General features: G+C 38.4%; 1 protein-coding gene across 2 annotated transcripts in view; it reads left to right on the top strand.

Moving 5' to 3' along the window:
- The window catches only part of ninl (ninein like), a 50,535-nt gene that overhangs the window by 2,911 nt on the left and 25,571 nt on the right, over nt 1-22,053 (top strand). For both annotated transcript variants that reach the window (XM_008102699.3, XM_003216102.4), the window contains exons 2-7: nt 11,805-12,009; nt 14,368-14,464; nt 16,435-16,598; nt 17,932-17,998; nt 18,444-18,634; nt 19,325-19,480. In XM_008102699.3, coding sequence (XP_008100906.2) covers nt 11,827-12,009; nt 14,368-14,464; nt 16,435-16,598; nt 17,932-17,998; nt 18,444-18,634; nt 19,325-19,480 — 858 coding nt within the window. In that variant the 5' untranslated portion in view covers nt 11,805-11,826. The remainder of the gene's footprint in view (nt 1-11,804; nt 12,010-14,367; nt 14,465-16,434; nt 16,599-17,931; nt 17,999-18,443; nt 18,635-19,324; nt 19,481-22,053) is intronic.

Raw genomic sequence — 22,053 nt, 5'->3', positions numbered from 1 at the left:
CAGCTCATCTTTATAGAAGTACTATACGTACTTGCTTTAATGGCTTGGAGTAGCTCCTAGGTAGGGGCTCTTTAAAATATCTCACTTTTATGTGGGTGTTATACTTGCTTTAGTGGGTCAGAGTTGCTCCTATGCAGGAGCACTCTACTTTCTTTACTCATCCAGAATTGCACCTGTAAAAGGGCCCTTTAGGACACACCACGTCAATGGGAGCGTTATTCTTCTTCAGGGGTTCAGGGTTCCTCCTGTTCAAGGACCCACCTTCATGAGAGTACAATACTTGCTTTAGGAGTTAAACTTTTCTCCTATCTAGGATATTCCACCCTTATGGAACTACTGTACTTTCCTTTAATGGTTTGGAGTTACTCCTATGCTGGGACTCTATGGGATACCCCACTTTATGTGGACACTGTATTTGGTTTAGTGTTCAGGATTGCTCCTCTGCAGGAACCTTATAGGATACTCCACCTTTATGGGACTACCATGCTTATTTTAACTGGAAGATTTCTTGGAATAATATGTGCAAGAAGCTCTCTCCGTCCCTTGTTTTCCCTTTCTTTAAACACTTCTCTTGGCACAGCTGTAGACCTTTAACACTAGTTTCCCCATTCAAACTTGGCTTCCCTAACCAGCTTTGGATATATGTCATGCTTATTACTTTACTTATATTTTTTTCTGCTTTTCCACTTGCAAGGTGATGGATTGTTGTTGTTGTTGTTGTTGTTATTCTGCTTTTGTCTCTGAGTTGAGACCCAAAGCATCTCACACTCAAGAGGTGATATGATTTAAAACGGACAAAAGCTAACTATTAAAAGGGCATTAGACTTGTAGAAATATTTAAAAGCTTCTCTTAAAATACATTGGATGAATCTGTGGATAAGCAGGGCCACCTGTAGCCAGTTTCTGCATTGTATTTCTGCATCGTATTATATTTTCTGTTATGTGCTGTCTTCACACTTTTTTCCCTGTCTTTCTTCCAACTTTCCAAAGTGCCTGCGAGACATTGGAACTGTCTTCTCTTTTAATATTTCCGGTGCTTGCTTTCTTTTAGTCCTCACTGGTTAATATTCTGCAGCTCTAGAGCTTAGGAAGTGCCTTGTCCTAAAAACAGGCACATTTGTTTTATAAAACATTGGTTTGAAGTCTTGTAGTCATCCTTAGTGACCAATAGTGAAGTGTTGTTTGGTTACAGAGAACTCTGTCCTAGGGAAAAATACTATAGTTGTGGTGCTGGGAATGTATTGGTAGATTTTTACAATACTGTTTTTAGAGAATGAAATTTTCCTTTATGATTTCCTTTTTCAGGGGGAGGGAATGTGCATATTCTTACCAAGCTTTGCTATGAAGTATAAGACAAAATTAGTTTTTGGAACCATGTAGTTTCCATATTGGACGATGACTTTGAAGACCAAGGCTCAGTCCTTGCTCAGTCATAGAAACTCGCTGAGTGGCCTTGAACAAGTCCCAGTCCCCCAGACACTATGATAGGTTTGTCTTGGGGTCACCATGAATTGGGAACAACTTGAAGGCACTTAACAACGAGAAATTAATGTGTTGTTGAAGGCTTTCATGGCCTGAATCACAGGGTTGCTGTGAGTTTTCTGGGTTGTATGGCCGTTTTCCAGAAGCATTCTCTCCTGGCGTTTCTCCCACATCTATGGCAGGCATCCTCAGAGGTTGTGAGGTTTGTTGGAAACTTGGCAAGTGGGGTTTATATATCTCTGGAATGTTCGGGGTGGGAGAAAGAACTCTTGTCTGTTGGAGGCAAGTGTGAATGTTGCAATTAGTCGACTTGATTAGCATTTAATGGTTTTGCAGCTTCAAAGCCTGGCTGCTTCCTGCCTGTATAAATTACTTTATCCCTCTCTTTTCTGGAACTTCTTTGCCTTGCAATATATAACATTTAAACTGGTTAATCCTAAACAATTTTGAAACAACTCTTTTAACTCTATAGGAACATTCATTCCTCTCCTTGATAGTTTCTAGTTCTGCAAAGTTGTTGTTTTGGTAGTACCCTAGTCACTTTTTTGGGCTTCTACATTGAAAGATTTGTAGGCTGCCCATTACAAAATAATAGGGCAAATACTTACTTCACATTATTAATAGTGTTTGTACCATTTTAACCTCAGAGCAACTTCTTGTGAACTGCTTCAACTTATGTAGGGGGGAACATAGATTCAGTAGTACTACTACTCTGAAAGGAGAAAGTATCAGTTTGTTTCTGATTGGGCAAATTGCCAGATTTTTTTTAAAGTGATAAAACCAAACCCTGGGAGTGCAAAACTAAAGTGTATCTTCAGTTTTACATTGGGATAAATGTGTGTTTGGTTATCATTGTAAAATTAATTCTCAAGAAGCATAAAGGGTTTGCATTTTCCTAAGCGGAATGAGATGTTTTATGAGTTTGGTGTTTTGTAGATATGTTTTTCCTCCTGGCTTTTAATATTGGAATGGTATGTTTGTTGTGTGCTTTCAAGTCATTTCTGACTTATGGTGACCTTAAGGCCATATCAGAGGGTTTTCTTGGCAAGATTTGTTCAGAAGAGGGTTGGCATTGTCTTTCTCCAAAGCTGAGATAATGTGTCTTGCTCAAGGCTACTCAGTGGGTTCCTATGGGCAAGAAGGGATTTGTAGTTCAATCAACACCCAAACTATTGCAACATGCTGATTCTCAATTTAATCTATTGTAGTACTATTAATTTGCCTTAATATCCATAACAGAGTGAATTGCCTTGGATACTCTGTTGAGTGTGGGTGAAGGACTTCTTACAGAAGGCACTTTCCCCTGATTTACATCTCCCTTTTCTTCCTGCACCACTGAATATGATGGATGTGGGGCCAGAATAAAAGAGAGATGTAAATCAGGTGAAAGTGCCTTCTGTAAGAAGGCCTTTTACTAATGGAGGATAGATGTCAGACTCACACATGTACACACCAGTTTTAATGTGACATAATCTACCATCAGCATGAGCCTTTTTCGTCAAGTGCATGTTGTTTTTAATTCATTATTGGGGTTTTGTACCCTCACTTTCCAGACAGCCGAGACACATCCTTTTGTCACTGCACTAAACCTCAGGGGTAGGTTTAACTGATGGAATGGTTGGCCCAAGGGGTCTGATGCAAAGCTTCATTAAATATTTCTGTCAAAATGAATATTGGTATGCATCTACACTGTAGAATTATTGCAGTTTGACACTACTTTAAGTGCCATGGCTCCTTGCTATGGAACCCAGGGATTTCTAGTTTGGTTAGACACCAGTATTTTTGGCAGAGAAATCTAAAGACATTACAAAGTTACAACCCCCAAGATTCCATGGCATTGGGCCATGGCAGTTAAAGTGGTGTTAAACTGCATTAATTCTACAGTGAGGATGCAGCCATAGTCATGGGTGCACTGAAATTGCGTACAGCTATCAACTTTGTTTTCTGGAACATGGCCATACAGCCCAGAAAACACACAACAACCAAAGTCAACTTTCATCCTCATCTGAATCTAACCAAGACAGAAGTTGCAAGTAAGGCCACTCCAAAACAGCTGAATAAAATCCCGCTTTTTTGCTTTGAACTGGGATATATGGCAGTGTGGATTCAGATAACCCAGTTCAAAGCAGATATTGTGGGATTTTCTGCCTTGATATTCTGGATTGTATGGCTGTGTGGAGGGGCCCAAAGTCAGTTTCCCTTTCCTCAGTGCATACATTCCTATGACCAGGATATAGTTTCAAAAATGGTTGGAAAGACGAAAATTAAGAGCTTTGGTTTCAGAAGCAAACATTTTGCTCAGCCTGAAGACCACATTTAGTCATGACTGACTAATGTTTATCATGCCATGTTTGGTTTCACTGACTTAAGTGGAATTATTTTCTCAGCACGATTAAGTCTGGATTCAACCCAATGTACATTTTGCTAATAGACTATTTTCAGCTGATAATTTTGTATGGGAGACCCAAACCAAAATGTGTTTTTGACCTTATTTCACAAGTGCAAGCTTTTTCACAGAGAAAAGAAACAGTATAATTTAAGTTGATTTTCTGTTGAGGCAATTAAGCCAATATTATCCACAGAACTGGGCAGAGTTAGTATTATTTTTAGCTATCAGATAAGAGTGCAGAATAGCTATTTCAGTAAATGAACCTCCTGCTCTTCTTGGAAATTTTGAGACTTGCATCAGAGACTTCATGTCTCAAGTATATCAAAATTGCAATATATTTGTACAGTATCTGTCATTACCTTTTTAAACCTCAATTTAGATATGAATTTGGAACTCCTAATACACGTCAAAGCACATCTCTCAAAATCCCATTTAGTTATATAAGAGAGATAACAAGCTTAAAAGTAGGCTGGAAAAATAACTCAAATTCTTAGATACCAGCATTGAATTTCTATGTATCTGGGAACGTATACATAATCATTGTTAGAGCCCAGTTCAAGGAAAAGGGGCTCAGCAATATTTTAGAAACCAGGCTTTTGTTGAAAAGCTTTGGAGAGAACCCAGAAACTATTACTAGTTTTATAGTATTAGAAGGGAATGAATGTCAATGCGATGCCAGCCGACTTGTTCTCATTTACTCATGTTTCAATTTTGTGGAGCTTAAATCTTTGAGAGAGCAAATCTTTTTAATACACCATTAATACAAATCATTCTTGTTAATTTTAATATGTCAACAAGGCTGATTAAGTGATTTCTAAAAATCCTTTTTAATATGTTTGTATTGGCAAAATAATTGGTTTGGGGAGAAGGAAAAGTATTACACTAAATCCAAATTCACTCCTCTCTAAATAGGACCTGTTACGTAATAACTCAATGGGACTTGTTAGTAATTGCTAGCTAAAGTTCCATTAATTTCAGTTAATCTGCTCTATGGCTAAAGTTAGATTTAGCTCATTACTATTACAGATCCTTTGGAACTAAGTGTTGTACAACAATCTATACACATAATAAAAGTGAAAATATGTATGCATGTGTGTGGCTGGGTTGTCCACTTACACAGACTGGCTCCTGCCTCCACAAGCAGCTATAGCTCCCACTACCCAGGAGACACCAATGGCCCTCCCTCCAATAACATTGCAGCAAAACAGTATTTGCCCACAAGCACAAAGATATATACTAACAATAGTAAATAAACCATTATATACAGACTTATTTTGAGTGAAATACACATAGTACAAAATATATAATTACATTGGTAATGCTCTGAATAACAAAGTAGTTTCTGACTTTAACAATGCGTGTTCTAAGCACAAACTTTCAGCTTGTATAAACAATATGTTGACCTGAATATTGTTTATACAAGCTGAAAGTTTATGCTTAGAAAATTATATATTTTGTACTATGTGTATTTCACTCAAAATAAGTCTGTATATAATGGTTTATTTACTATTGTTAGTATATATCTTTGTGCTTGTGGGAAAATACTGTTTTGGTCATAGTCAGGAACCCATTTTCTTAGGTTATTATGAGTGCCATAAACATGTACAAGAGCCATGCCAATGTCCTCCACAAAGGCCATACTGTCTACCACCCAAGTGAAAGCTTTCATACGGGGACAATATCATCCTAGATTTTGTGTGTTTCCTCCACCATAGGCATCCCAGTGTTTCTGAATCTCCATTGGTGTGGAATTTGCATGATCGCGCCCACTGCCTCTCCCTTAACCCTTTCCTATTCTTTTATATGGCATACAACAAACAGAGGAACAGATCAGCAACTGAACATACTAGAGAGGTTTGGGTAGTATTCACCATGATTTATAAGAATTGTAGGTATTGGGATGTATAGTTCACTTGCAATCTAAGAGCACTCTGAACTCCACCAATGATGGACCTGGAACTAACTTGACAGACAGAGCACACATGACTACCAAAATTTTTTGGAGGTTTTTGGGGAAAATTCACATTGATTTGGAGGAGTTGTAGTTCACCTACATCCAGAGAGCACTGTGAACCCAAACACTGAGGGATCTGGATCAAACTTGGCACACATACCTGATATTCTGAAATCTGTTTAATGAAGGGATTTGGGGGAAACTGACCTTCCTTTCTGGGAATTGTAGTTCACCCAGAACCAGAGAAACTGTGACCTCCATCGATGATACACTTGATCCAAACTTGGCATACAGAACCCCCATGAGTAACTCAGCCTACTGGAAGGGTTTGAGGGGACTGACTCACCATAGTGGGAGTTGTAGTTTACCTTACAGCCAGAGGGCACACTAAACCCCACTGATAATGCATCTAGAGCAAACTTGCCCAACATAACAAACTTTAAGTACTGATGGACTTTTTCGTTTTTAACCTGGCATTATGTGAGTTGTAGTTCACCCACAACCTTATGCATTTTGTACAATTAAAAAAATATACTTTTTCCAATAACCTGGGTAAAGCCAGGTACCCAAGCTAGTTAAAAATAAAATTGACAAATTTATTATGAACATATCAATAGTGTCATAATCATGAATAAGCAGCCATCATGAAACAGTTACAAATGAGTAAATCTAGGTACTGTAACTATTTTGTATTTATGATTGCTAGTTAGTCATTACTGTGATTATCTTGTCATGATCGTAATTTCCCTGCCTTGATACAACTTTATTGGGCACAAGGTGTATGGAGAGAAGAAGGTTAATTTCGCTGTTTCTTGGAGATGAGTGAATGAGGTTTCCATCAGACATAAAGAGGTCAGCCAGGAGGTTACTCAGTTAAACTTATACAAGGGTCCAACCAATATGTTTATATAAAGCAAGTTTTTTCCAGAATCCCATGTCACGGCTGGGCAGCCATGTAAGGGATCTAACAGCATTTTCCCCTGTGATGATCTGGGAACTGATTTATTTTAATCTGGTCCACTGATCTGGTTCGTTATTACAGAGGCAGTGGGATTTGTCCGGCTCAGATTGCTGCCAACATTGGTACAGAGGGATTAATAATATGTTATTTTTAACCTTCACATGAAAGAAAGGGAAGCTAAGAAGTGGTAGAGTTGATAGCAAAACCCCCCTGTTTTTTCTTTCTGTTTCTTTTTCCTGGTTTGGTTCCAGGATCCCTCATGGATGCCAAAATTCAAGGATGTTCAATCCCATTGTATATAATAGCATAGTAAAATGAGGTCCCTTATATCAAATTATAAATTAAAGCTTTGCTTTTTGAAATATTTTCAATCTGTGGATGGTTGAATCTGTGGGTATGGAAGGCCAATTGTATAATCTTTATAGCATCTTAAATATGATTATAAAAACAATTCAGGACTAATGCAACTAGATTTTTCAAAACACAACCGAAAGAGACAAGTGTTTCTGGCCACCTGGTCAGGCAAGATGTGAAGCATATGTTCAAGAATGAGAAAGGAAGAGGATAGCTAGAAGCTTGAATGGCTTGAGAAGCATCCCAAACCGGAAAGATGGGTGCAAGATAAGAGGAGAGGTTGATCTGGGCAAATGCAGATAAATGCCACACAAAGAGAAGTATCTGCTGAAAAGCCCATCTGTCAGCATTCCATTAACTGCAGTTCAAATTCTATCCGTTTTAGAAGTATTTTTGTAAATTCTTGCCATAGTCACAATGTCATTTTGTATATTTTCTAGCATATACCTGTAGCTATAATATAGATGTCTATCTTAATAATTTACTAATTCTGTTTTTCTGGTTTGAGTTTGATATCCATCTTGTTAATACTTCTTAATCCTCAACCCTCAGTTATTTCCTCTTTCCTCTCCAGCCCAATTAACTTTAGCAACAGTGGGAGCTCACAAGGCAGGTGTTTGCATGCTTGGCTGAAGCTGGACGTTGGAGCAGTTGCTCCCATATGAAGTTTGCATATAAATAGTTCTGTTGTGCTAAATGTAGAGTTGGGGCTTCATTAAGACTCTCCAGCAACTTGCCTGCGGCACGCCCCAAACATTCCTCTCAATCATGAATGGAAGGAGCAAACAAAGTTAAGGAGACATCGTGGTATAGAAATGATGCTGCATGAGCTGGTTGTGGAATTTGAGCATGGTGCAAACCAAAAATAGTTGGAGTTGCTCAGATCCATGGTTTCAGAGACTGTCTTGAACTGTTAGAAATGACAACTTTCTTCAAGCCTCCTCTAGTAATTTGTTAATTTATTACTCTGTTTACTGACCATTTTGTATGTATGTTTTGGTATACAGCTTCTTTTGCTTTATGTTTACTGAGAGATTGTGGGAGAAGCTGTAGACCATATGATCTGATCTGAGTCTGCTCAGATCTCAGACTCCATTTCAGACCTTCTTAGACTTTGGACTGCTAAGAGCAAACACTTGCTTGATGATTGTTTGTAAACATATCTGAAACTGGATTGATAAGCTGTGTACTTGTGTTATGCCAAACACATGAAGGTTGTGAATAAACCAAATATGTTATTTTACCGAAGCCTACTTCATTTTTGTCTCTTGCGTGCATGATATAAAACAAGTTGTGTTATGGGGGAATGGGCACTCAAAAACACTTCTGAAACTCTGCTGTTTTTATGCACAGGCGTATTTTCTGTTTTCCTAACAGATCAGAGATAATAGGTTCAGTCTAATAACTGAAGACATTGCCTTGCATGTTACATTTGGTTGTATACCATATGATAAGTTTTTGGCTCTTCTCTGAAAGATCAAACTTTTCCAAAAGGTTATGATTTCCCAATGGTTATAAATGTCATTTTTCAAAACCAACAGAGACCCATTTTGGGGTTTTATAGAGGAACAGTACTCAGAAGCATTGCGTTCATTAGGGCTTACACCAGAGTGATGCAGGGATTTGAATGCTGGACTGGGACTCTAGAAGACCAGGGTTTGCATCCCTGCTCAACTATGGAAATCCATTATATCATTATCATCATCATGATCACAGCCCAACCAAAAAATCTTAATGGCTTGGTTTTTAATCCTGTTCCTGTGATTATTTTAGGGGCTGATTCAGAAAATTGTATTGGATAGATCACACCAGCTCTTGTTTCTTAGTTCTGGTTATTGTGATTCTTTATGGGCAAGCAAATGGCAACTGACAGATGCCCTATGTTCTGTATCTCAAAATCCTGTGCTGATGGGGCAAAACTGGTGCCATTTTTAGAATCAGCAGATCTGATATTCCCAGAAACAGGGCTAACATTTGAGGCACCAAAATGTGTGTTGGCCAGTATTGTGGTTATATTATTTGCATCCCACTTTCCTCTCCTAAAGAAGACCCAGTACAAGATTTTGAGTAAGTATCGCCTCAGAGCAAGGCATATTTCTGCCAAGAAATAAAATATGATAGGATCACCATGTGTCAGAGAGCCATGTGTCAGAAACAACTTGAAGACACAAAACAGCCAGTGTGTTACACTTCCAGTCTTAATTAACTAAAAAGTTGCCTTGTATTGCTGGGAAACCAATAGAAAAAGCCCAAATGCCATTGGAGATTATGAATACTGTTACACAAGAGACATTCTTGTGGGCTCTCATGAAAGTTGGCCAAGGATTTGCTATTCAAATGGTTGGAAAACGTTGTGAACAGCTTCCAGCTTGGTTCAGTTGTTCCTGCATGACTCTTAAGAGGTTTGCCTTTCACATGAAAAGCAACCAATCCTTAGTTAGAAACTGAGAGCCAAAATGGATGAGAGAGGAAAGACCCCTTGATCTTTTCTAGTTTGGGCCTGAGACTGTAAGGAATGTCTGATAAGGATCTCTCCACTAGAATGGCTTATATAGCACGATTTGGTTTGGTTTAAAAGTAGGATTAATTCTTCTTCTACTATTAGTGCCAGCTGTTGTATAGCCAAGAATTCTTTGAGGATGGAAATTCTTGCAGATACCAAATGGAAAACTGCCTTGGATGTGTTTCAAGGAGTTTAGTGGCCGGATACTGTGTGTTTTCCAGTTTTTTCCCCCAATAGTTTTTCTCTTTTCAGATTTCTGGGTAGAAATAGCTTGGCTTACTAGAAAGATTAAATTATTATTTTTTAAAAAAAATTAGACTTAATATCATACATGAATACAATATTGATACAAATTGAGTACCCTTCTCCAAAATATCTGGGGAAAGGAGTGCTTTGATTTATGCAACACCTGCATTGGCCTATATGTAAATAATGAGATATCTTGGAAATGGGGCTGAAGGCTGAACACAAAACTAATTTATGTGTCATATACATCTTATATACATAGCCTGAAGATAATTTTGTATGCTATATTTTAATAACTTTGCACATGAAACAAAGTATGTGGACATGGAATCATCAGAAAGCAAAGGGGTCAGTATCTGAGCCACTCAAGTGAACAATATTTGGAGTATTTTTTGATTTTGGAATTATAGAAAAGGGAAGTTCAGCCTGTATATTAATTGTAATATAATTATGTAATATAAATGCAATATAAAACAACGAATGTTGAATTGCTATTGAGTTTATTGTATACATTTAAGAAATAATTATTAATTTTCTATATTTTACGGTAAGCTTTGTTACTAGTACCCTCCCTAAATATTGGATTGGAATAATTCCTTATTATGAATATTAGGAAGAATTTCCTAACTGTGAGAGCTGTTCAATAGTGGAACTCTCTGCCTTGGAATATGATGGAGGCACCTTCCTTGGGGGGTTTTAAGCAGAGGCTGAATGGTCATCTTTCAAGGATGCCTTGATTGTGCTTTTCCTGCATGGCAGAGGGCTGGACTGGATGGCCCATGGGGTCTCCAACTCTATTATCCTATGATTATCCAATGATTGACCTTGTCGCTGTGTGCAAGGGAGTTATAGCCCAAGTGAGTTGGTGGTCAGTAGACTGGGAAGAAGCAGATCTATGATCCATCAGCTTTCATAACTTATGTAATAATGTGTTCTGTGCTGTGGAATTGGAACGTACTGGGCAATCACATCAAGCACCTAAAACAACACAAATTCCAAAGATCAGCAAATTGTCATAGCAGGGGAGTAAGTTGGAGCAGCGGGGGAGAAAGCAGTCCCCTTTAGAAGTTAAAAGGTGGTGTGTACAAGTCAGAACTGTTTATCTAACATCATTACGCCTTTGTTCTGTGGCATTAATTTCAGTCTATTCGGCATTTCTCATCACCTCCCCGTCTGTTGTTTTGTTTGTATTAAATCAACAATCTGCGGAGATGACCCTTGAAATGTTATGTTTCTGTCTAAACTCAATTGCCCTATGGTATGTGAATGGCACGTTACAACATGCATTTTCTTTGGTTGTTGGGTTAAATGTTTTGCATGAACCTCAGTTAGATATTAATAGTTCTCTTTTTTAAAGCAATAAATAAACATTCTTTCTTTATTCCTTCCAGTCTGTTAAAAGTGCTTCTTGTGCAGAAATAATGCATTGCCCCTTATATGGGGGACCTGGGAAGGGAGCCAGTTTTCAGCCCTCCACCCACAAGTAATGAACTCTTGCCTCCCAGTGTCTTAATCCAACACTCAAATAACTACATCACATTGGATTTCAGTTGTTGCTTAGGATTCTTTAATTGGATCCTCATAAACAGCGTGCACCTGTTAATTGACTTTATAAAGTATCTGTGATATTTTTATATAAACATTTAGGGTAGGGAAAGCTCAGTTAATAATAGCAAATATAAGACAGCCCATGCATCTATGGGACTGAGACCTGCAATTCATGTATCAACTTCTGACAAAGTAGGCACTATCTAGGTCCTCTAGTATGATATTAATGGGCCAGAAGACCTTCATTTAATAGTGATATCTATTATCCACAATCTACATGAAGTCCAGGAACATATTCTTCCCTACGGATACTGTATCACGAATGCTCAGAATGTTGACTTACTTTCTTTGGTTTTTCTCCTCTTAGGTAGAGTTCTGTATACTATGGGATGGGTGGTGAAGAAGAGAGCAAATATGTGTCTCAGCTCAAGGACATGTATGACAGCTGTGATACCACAGGCACAGGGTATTTGGACAAGGAGGAGCTGACAGAGCTTTGCCACAAGTTACACCTGGAAAGACAGCTACCTTTACTCCTGGAAACACTCTTGGGAAATAATCACTTTGCTAGGGTAAGTAGCTCTAAAGTCCCCACACATGTAATATTCCCTCTCTTAACATTTTTAAAAACTGCTACTTCTTCTTCCTTTCTCTTTTCTCACAGCTGCTTCCAGCCATGCACCTAGATAGGAAGTTCATGGTATAGACTTTTATTGTGAATACCATATATACTTGAGTTTAAGCTGAGTTTTCAGCCCTTTTTTAGGGCTGAAACCCCACCCGCGACTTATACTTGAGTGAGGGTCCTGGCTGGCTTATATTTGGGTCAGCTTATATTCAAGTTATAGGTAATCAGAGTTGGACAGTCTTATCTTATTAAAGTCTTATTAGCTTAAATTTTATGTAAACATTCAAAAATATTTAACCTACTGATGCCTCAATTAATATAATTTGATTGGTACCTATTTTTATTTATTTTTGAAATTTACCAGTAGCTGCTGCATTTCCCACACTCATCTTATACTCAGGTCAATAAGTTTTCCCAGTTTTTTGTGGCAAAATTGGGTGCCACGGCTTATATTCAGGTCGGCTTATATTTGAGTTTGTACGATAGTTCTCCAGTGAATATTTTTGAAGTCTGCTGAGATGTACCCTTTCCTCTCCTTCCTTTCTATATGGAAGGAGATTCATAGCTTCTATTTTTAGTCAGTACCATACCATAGTTTGCTCTTATTTCAACATCCAGTAACAAATGGTTTGGTCAAGATATACTTTGTACACATTTCTAACCTTGGTTGTCTTGACATCCTGGGTCCTGAATTGTAGGCACCCTGCAATTTAAACTGAATATTCTTCAGACCTTTCCACTTGTTGCCCCTTTCTGCCTGAGACATTTTTATGCAACCCCAAGTATATAAAATAGGTATAAAAATCAACCATTTACTGATAATAAATCAGCATTTGTAATGCTCGCTATACATACTGGTTTTCCTTTTTACAAAGTACAACTGTGAAGCATTTTTTAAAGAATCCACTGTAAACACTGCATGTTGTTGCTAAGAAATTTGTGTAAATGGGTGGCATTCAGAAATCTTTTACTGTTTTCAAATTTTTCATTGAGCTAAAGGGACCCCATTTGGGGTCAGGATCCACAGTTTAAGAAGCAGTGATTTAAACAAACAAACAAAAGGTGGTCTCAAACATGCCCCTAACTAGAAATAGGAGCTTCTAATGTGTTATTTTTGGACTCAGAGAAGGTGGGGAAGAGAAGCATCTCAGCTTAGTCTTGCTTTATTTGCCATCCTGCTCTTTTTTCTTCTTTACTAACATAGTTCACATGTATTTGCATCATTTTTTCAGCAGAGAATCATAAATCACTCGACTCTGACTCCTTCCTTTTCTCAGCCGTGTCTTTGGCTCATGGAACTTGCAAGGAGCTGAAAGCAAATTGTGTTTAACAAAAGCTGCACTTTTGAACTGACTGAGCTAATTGCTCTTCTGCCTTAGATCTCATCCAATGGCAGCTGGAAGCAAGGTCAACTCTTGTCTGCCAAATTATCTCACCATCCACAGAGTCCCAGAAACAAACACATTCACATTCTTACTGTAAAGAACAAGCTCAGTAAGAATATGAGTAGATCTTATCAGCTGAAAGAGTTGAGAGAACCTTTAAAAGGGTAAAGGTAAAGGTTTCCCTGATGTTAAGTCTAGAATTATCCGACATTGGGGGTTGGTGTTCATCTCAATTTCTAAGCCAAAGAGCCAGCATTGTCCATAGACACCTCCAAGGTCATGTGGCCAGCATGACTACATAGAGCACCGTTACCTTCCTGCCGGAGCAGTACCTATTGATCTATTCACATTTGCATGTTTTCGAAATGCTAGGTTGGCAGAAGATGGGGCTAATAGCAGGAGCTCACCCCACTCCCCGGATTCGAACCACCAACCTTTCGGTCAGCAAGTTCGGCAGCTTAGCGGTTTAATCCACTGCGCCAGTGGGGGCCACTACATGTGTTCCAATGTTCCCCTTGCTGTATGAGTAGAGTCCTTATGAACCCAGATTCTAGTTTTTGGTGTTTGGAGAGCCCTGAAGCAGAAAGGGGAGGTCCCCAGACCATCTAAAGTGTTGTACTTCTAACCTCCATGTAAATAATTAAAATGTTATTTGTTTGTCTTGCAGAATGCTTAAAGGGATCACTGTGGTTTAAAATGGAAGTACAAATGTGTTCTACCATAATTCCTATTTATAATTTAGCTGTCTTATTTTAGCAGGACCAAATGAGAACCAAATTCCACCAAGGATTTGGGGTGGTCATAATTTCCTCCTTATGTACCTTCTTCCACACATAAGACAGAAAGGAAGCAAGAGTGGAGATTCCTTTCTGCCCTGGACCCAAATGAACATATTCCTTCTGTCTGTCTCTTATTAGGTTAACTTTGATGAATTTAAGGAGGGCTTTGTGACTGTATTGTCCTCAAGCATCAGTCTTGGTCTCTCTGATGATGACAGCAGTTATTTGGAGCCAGGTGAGTAAAAAGAGTGAGTTGGAAGAAGAAGATTTATTTTGGATTTCCTGATTTAAGACTTTGTCTAAGATGTGGATTAACCACTAAGCTAAGTGTGCTAAGAGCATCCTGGATCAATGTATTACTAACACAGCCTGTTTAATTGGAGCCCCTTCTGTTATATTTTTTTCTGCCTTAAAAATGGTAAAAGAATATTGTTCAAAGAATATTGTAAAAGAATATTGTATGACCATCACTGTAGGGAACAGTGATGGTCATACAGTGCTCTTATTTTTCAAGAGCATCCATCTTCTCTTGTTCTTTGTACTAGTTACTAAAGTAGTTGTTCCTTTGACTGCAATTCCTTTATTTGGAAAATCTTTAAATTGTAATTCCTACATTGGGCACTATTTGATAAATAGATGTATCTAATTTGCAGTGTGACCATATGGGGGATGATATGACATTTAAGAACGTGTGGCATGTCCTATCAATTACCAAATAAATGTAGAAATTTTAAGACCATCGATGTAATTTACAACTTGCCCCAGTTGCAACCTCTAAAATAAACAGCTCCACTACTTCAGCCCTTCCCATGTATGATATCTCCATGATTTTAATAGGAGAGAAAATATTAATTTGTTAAATGCTCCCAAGTTCTATCCTCAATTTGTCCAGAGGTCCTAACAAAATCCATAAATTAGGCCCAAAACCGCCATCAACCTTTTCACAAGATAGACTGATAGTTGAGAATATATGACATATGTCTGTCATGTCCTTTGTTGCATAGGATCTGATTTATTTATGGTGCTTGCTCTTGCCATTGCTTTAGCCCAAGAGCGGGAGAAGTGTGGCTTGTGGACTGCATGCAGTCTCTAGTGGCAAAAAGTAAAAAAGAAATGGAGTGGTGGTGATTTTTTTAAACTGAAAAATACATGAAAGACATCATAAACTGAAGCAGCACTTTACCTTTTACAACATCCTTGCTGCTGAAACACAAAGGCAGGTCTATTCAGAACTGGCATTCACAGAAGTTCAGAGGCAGAAATTAATGCCTGCATGAATTTAATAGCCCACTCTTGCTTTAAGGCCATGTTATAAGTTGTATTTGTTTAAACCAGGAAAGTTGTTGTTTGAAAGTGAGCTAGTACTGTTTCCACACAGACGTGGTTGTCCCATGTCAGTGATTGTATTAGGATGCCCTAGAAATGAATGATAATAGTACAGTTGGCTGCTCCACATCAGATAGGTGAGGGGCACAAGACTCCTATGTAAGAGAGAAAATTGAAAATTATTATTATTTTACCTGAAAGAACACCTCTCTTGGAATATCTAGATCCTCCAACATGACTTTATGGTCAACCTCTGTCAGAGGTTGACCATAGAATCACATTGGAGGACATAGACGTACCTGGAGAGGTGTTCTTCCAGCTAAAAGTTGACATTAGAATCATGATTAAGATTCTAGAGTTTTCTAGAGGTATTTCAATCAAGTCCACAAATAAAACCCCAAAATTCAAACCTGCAAATGTGGAGTCCAGTTGTATATGAGAAAAGGTGGAGCCAAACTGGCAGAGCTACCTATGCTGAAGGCTTTGGAGAATCTCCTAAATGCCCTGTTACTGAATTTAAGAAGTGTAGTGTCTTCCAATTTATTGTAACTAGTGCAAACCATTCCATACTGTGACTCTTAAATCAAAAGCCAGAGCCTGGAAAAGTTACTTTTGTGTGACATCTACTTGCACATTGTGCAACATTGTAATTAGCCGCCCTGAGTCCCCTGTTGGGTGAGAAGGGCGGGATATAAATGTTGTAATAAATAAATTTTTCGAAGTAACTTTACCAAGATCTGCAGCACACTAATTAGCCCATAGCTAGGAATCTTAGGAAATCTCGAAGTCCCTAAAGTTTCCTTTTAATCAAATGAGCAAATCTGCAAATGTCAAAACCGTAAATATGGAGGGATAACTTTAGTTGTTTCCTATTCTTAGCTGTTCCAGATGAAGTTGCCCCCAAGTACATCAATGGGGCCAAATGGTATGGCCGCCGGACGCGACCAGAATTGCAGAGCACCAAATTGGAGACTACCAAGTATTTACAAGAGCAGCAATCGAAAAGTCAGCTGAGGCGCTCAGCATCTCTGGAGAGTGTGGAGGTAAGGCAAAGTACTTGTCTACCAACTATTTAAAATAATCTGGGTGGATTTTATTGAGACATTGGAGCTCTACTGAATGTGGCCACTGTCACATTTGTAGTCATCAATTTTCTCTCACCTCTGCAGCTCCCTTCATTACCCTGACGGTGTTCCAGAAGGCCCTCCAGCTCTTTAGAGAATAGGTTTAGGGCTCTGGTAGGGGAGAAAGGGTTGGTGGAGATCATCTGTTGTGCCAGTCCTATGAGCAGAATTCTTCTGTGAGAGAAATGTCTCATGAAGCTCATTTCTGCACTCTGATATTCTTCAGGATACTGCATTAGAGGATCTCATTTTGTGCATGTGATCCAACATAGATGACTATATTTGAATTCCATGTCACTTCTAGATATGTTGATATAAGGGCCCTGGGTCTAGTAGACATGTTTAAGAGTCCAAACATTCATGTTTTGCACATAAGCCTGACTTCTTTAACTTTTCCACTCAGGACCCCTTTTAGACTGAAAAATGTTTATGTGATCCTAGGTATATATAGGCAGTTTCCGGGTTACAAACATCTCACTTACAAATGACTCATAGTTAAGAACGGGGATGATACAACAGGAAGTGAGAGAAATCTATTCCTCAGAAGAGAAATCCACTCCTGAAAGAGTTATCATGGGGAAAATGTGTTTCCACTCAAGCTTTATCATCAATCCTTTTTTCCACAACACACCATTTTTTTTTCAAAATCCCAATTATCACAGAGACAGAAAGTGAGGTGAAATCTTTTGAACAGGGGCACAGACAACAAAACAAACACCACAGAGGTGTTAACCCTTCCCGATTCTATTCAAAGCTTATATGGAATTACATTTAAAAACAGAACCTATCTCGTTTGTAAGTTGGGGACTGCTTGTATATAGGTATATAAAACAAGTATAAAAGCCAAACATTTACTGATAACAAATCAGCATTTGCAAGGCTTGCTGAACAGGCTGATTTTCCTTTTGATGAAGTACAGCTGAAGCATCTTCTCAGAGTCCACTGTAAATAGTGCACAACAGATTCCTGTTGGCCACTAAGTGACATTCAGATTTTTTTTTGGGACCCCAGCATTGAGCTAAAGGGACCCCATTTGGGGTCAGAACCCACATTTTAAGAAGCAGTGACCTGAAGTACCAGTATAGGAAACATTTGCTAAAAACAGAATTTTTATCAAAGAATTGGGAAGCATTACAATTTTGAAATATCTGGCAAGCCTACCCTTATGTTTTACTTTTAGTACATGTATTTTTCTTAAGGGTTAGCTTCATAAATTGCATAAAATAAGTAATTTTGGATGTTTTTTTTTCAGAGCCTGAAATCAGATGAAGAACCTGAAAGTGCAAAAGAAGCACAGCATGAGTTGTTTGAAGGAGAAGGTAGGAACAATTTAAATTTTGAAAACGGTATGAATATTAAGACAAACAGTCTTCTTTGAAAACAAACACTGGAGTATTTTTCCCCCCGTGTCAGGATTGACTTGAGAAATTGCAAGTTGCTTCTAGTGTGACAGAATTGGCCGTCTGCAAAGATGTTGTCCAGGGGAAGCCCAGATGTTTGATGTTTTACCATCCTGTGGGAGCTTCTGTCATGTCCCCGCATGGGGAGCTGGAGCTGACAGACGGGAGCTCATCCCGCTCCCCGGATTCAAACCTCCGATCTTTCGATCAGCAGTTCAGCTGGCAAAAAAGGTTTAACCCATTGCGCCACTGGAGTCTCCACTGGAGAATGTTGAAAGATAACAAGAGCAGAATTGGGGAAATGACAGTTAATTAAATATAAAGTACTATTCCATTTAACTAATGGAAGTCTTAATATTTACAGGTCAAATGTGTACATGGGATGATGACCTGTATGATGGCCCAAGAAAAGTCTCCATCTCCTATTTTGACATGACTGAGAATCAGGTTCGGGACATCTGGGAGGACCTTGGCATTGGAAATAATGGTTACCTGAACAAACAAGAGCTGGCTACTGTTTGTAAGAATATTGGGCTCAAAGAGCTGGGAAAAGAGGTGGGCTAAATTTGGCTTTGGAGTATTATCAGAAAAGTTTGCTCAAATGTGAAAATGGTAGTTATGCATAAAGTAGCATTTAGGTAAAGCAAAAAGCTAGGGCTGGTTTCTGGACCTTTAAGCTGCACAGGAATGAATAGGCATCATTATCCTGTCTGATAATGTGAAGCAAAAATATATTTTGAATAAAAATGTATTAGTATTGAGGTTGGGCTGTTGAAAGCACAAAATGGATCAAACTACTCTGCTGGTGAGGCAAAGCTAGTCTGGGATAAAGGACATTCCCTCTGTTTGGAGAAGCAAAGAGACATCTTCCGCTTATATGATTTGGTGGGAGTTGGTACTCTGAAGTTGTTTCAATGCTCTCCAGAATCTTTGGGAGAATAAACTGATTTTGTTCCCTTGGTCAGTGTTTGGAGGCTTGATTACTTGTATTGTTTTTTTCTTCTTCTTTTGGGCAGCTCAGATTCCTCCAAAGACCATATGCCTTAATGATAGGGTAGGGAAAAAGTCTTAGAATGCAGAACTGTTTTGCTTCTAAGGATATTTGATACTTATGCAAGATAAATTAGCATACTATTATCCTCTCTTTTGTATGACATACCAAATAGTTCAGTTCCTAATGTTTTAGAAAATGTTTGTCAATCTAATACTTTGTGATGCAGTATTTTTAAATGGTGTTTTGTACAGGATCTTGAAGAATTATTTAATAAGTTGGATAGTGATGGAGACGGCCAAGTAAGTTTGAAAGAATTCCAGCTTGGCTTATTCAGCCACAATCGCATTCCCTGCCCTGTTTCTTCCACTCCACTGAAACCAAAATGTCAGAGATCAACATCATTCCAGGTAATAATGAAAACATACTAATTTCTCTGAGGGAAACATGTCTGAACATTCTCGAAGCTGCTCGAAAGACTTCCGCCTGCTTTTTTTTTTTTTTTTAACAGAATAACAGTATGATTTTAATACAGGTTGGGCATTTCTTATTTGGAATTCCAAAATACTTCAAAATCCAAAAATGCCCACATGGGTGGCTGAGAATGACACATTTGCTTTCTGATAGTTTAATATGCAGAACCTTTGCTTCATGTGCAAAATTATTAAAAATGTCATGTATTTTTGGAAAACCAGAATCTCCATAATCTTTTGGAAAGGCATAACCTTATGGAGAATAATGGCACTCATAACCATTTAAAAATCATAATCTTTTGTAAAAGTATGATCTTCCAGAGAAGAGCCAATAAACACATTTGAGTAGTGTCTTCTCTTCAGTGCTATATATCCACATGTACTTATGCAAGGCAATATGGCTTACAGTTGTTAGACTGATAACCTGGTTGTCTCTGATCTGTTAGGAACAGAGATTATGCCAATGCACAAAAACAGCAGTTCTTCAGAAATGTTTCTTTCCAGTGCCCCAAAACATCTACTCTCCCATAAAATATCTTGTTGCTATATCATGCTCTCAAGAGACAAAAATAAAGTAGACTTTGTTAAAAGTACTGGTAACATATTTGGTTTACTCACAGCCTTCATGTATTCAGCATACAGGTACATAACTTGTCAATCCAGTTTCAGATAGATTTGAAATTGTTTCTCTGTGCAGATAACACAGAGCATCTTTCTTACAATCAACAGCAACTTGAGTTTGCTATTAATAGTCCAAAGTCTTTATGGCATCTGATGAAGTTTGTGCTGTAATGGAGTCCGCTCCAAGCAGTCTCCTGGCCAAAGCATTTCTTTGTTCTCATTCTCTAATGAAGTCTAAGGTATCTCTTTTTGTCTGTTCTAAAATGGAGTTTGAGCTTAGAGTAGTCCCAGATCTGATCATGTGCTTTGCAGCCCCTCCCGCAACCTCAAGCAACTTAAAGTAAAGGGAAAGTTTCATACCAAAACATACATATAAAATACAGTAAGCAAACAGAATCATGTACAAAACAAATTGCTAGTGGAAGCTTGAAGAAGGTTGCTATTTCCAACATGTATAACATTACTTTGAGGCTGAGTATCTAAAGTGTATGTGAAACCTACATGAATTTTTTTGTTGGCTCCCATCTCCAAGATGTGTCGTTATGCATGTACAGTAGAGTCCCGGTTATCCGACATAAACGTGTGGGCCGAATGTCGGATAACCAGAACTGTCGGATAATAGGGAGGCCGTATTATCCCTCCCAGCAAGCTGGGAATTTTTAGAAGTCTTGTCCCTCCGGCAAGCGCCTGGTTTAGAGAAGCCCAGTGCATGCTTGCTGGCTGGCAATATGCACCAGGCTTTTCCAAAGTGCCGGGCGCTTGTTGAAGGGAAGAGACTCTTCCCTCCAGCAAGCACCCAGTTTAGAGAAGCCTGGTGCGTGCTTGCTGCTTAGCAACACATAGCGGGCCTCTCCTCAGTGCTGGGTGCTTGCCAGGAGGGAACGTCTGCGCCAGTTGCGTCTCGTCCCTCCAGCAAGAATCCTGGACCATGCAGCCTAGCCTGGCACGTCGGATAATACAATACGTCGGATAATCGGAAGTCGGATAACTGGAACTCTACTGTATGTGCAAATATAGATATTCTGAAATCTGAAATCCAAAACACTTCTGTTTGCAAACATTTCAGATAAGTGATACCCAACCTCTGTTCACAAACATTTCAGATAAGTAATACCCAACCTGTGACATAAAAGCTTAGTGTAGATATAACAGAAATCTCTGGCCTTAATCCTCCTAGTTAAGCAGACCCACCAACCTAGTGGTTTGCATAAATGTTTGCATCAATGTTCATCTGTTGGTTTTGTGGTTTTATGGTCAGTGGGACTAATAATAGGATTGAGCCAAAATGTATGAAGTCTTGCAGTAATACAGTTTAAGGTATTGGGGCAAAGTGTCAGATCTCTGACTTGAGTTTTATAAATTACTTTAGTTTGCATACATCACATCTGTTATTAAAATGCAAAGCCTTTTCTAGTAGTTGTTAACACACCACCATTCCTAGAGACATTAGAATTTCCCCTGATTAAGTGTACTGCTTTTATTTATTTATTTGCAACAAAAAATAGCAATTTCTTTATTTGTAGTTTTTTTCACTTTCACATATCAGTGTAGACTCATACATCGCAGCTTAACTGCATTGAACTGCACTGTATGACAGTACACTGATCATAGTTTCTTTTTTTAAACATTTATTATTATTATTATTATTTATTTCCAGAATTATTGTAAATAGTGCTGCATAATATTATACAAACATTCAGAACATTTTCCATTGGTAACACATGTTTACATTGTTCCCCCTCTTCCTCCCTCCCTCCACTTCCCTCCACTTCCCTCCCCGGGAACAGTTTACAAATTTTGCTGTATTTATTACGATTGTTCGATCATGAAGATAATCTTGTTTAATTCCTTATATTTATCTTTCCCCTTTATTGCTTTTAAAAATACAT

Source organism: Anolis carolinensis, chromosome 1 (genome assembly GCF_035594765.1).
Source record: "Anolis carolinensis isolate JA03-04 chromosome 1, rAnoCar3.1.pri, whole genome shotgun sequence".
Taxonomy (NCBI): Eukaryota; Metazoa; Chordata; class Lepidosauria; order Squamata; family Dactyloidae; genus Anolis; species Anolis carolinensis.
This window is presented reverse-complemented; position numbering and strand designations above follow the sequence as displayed.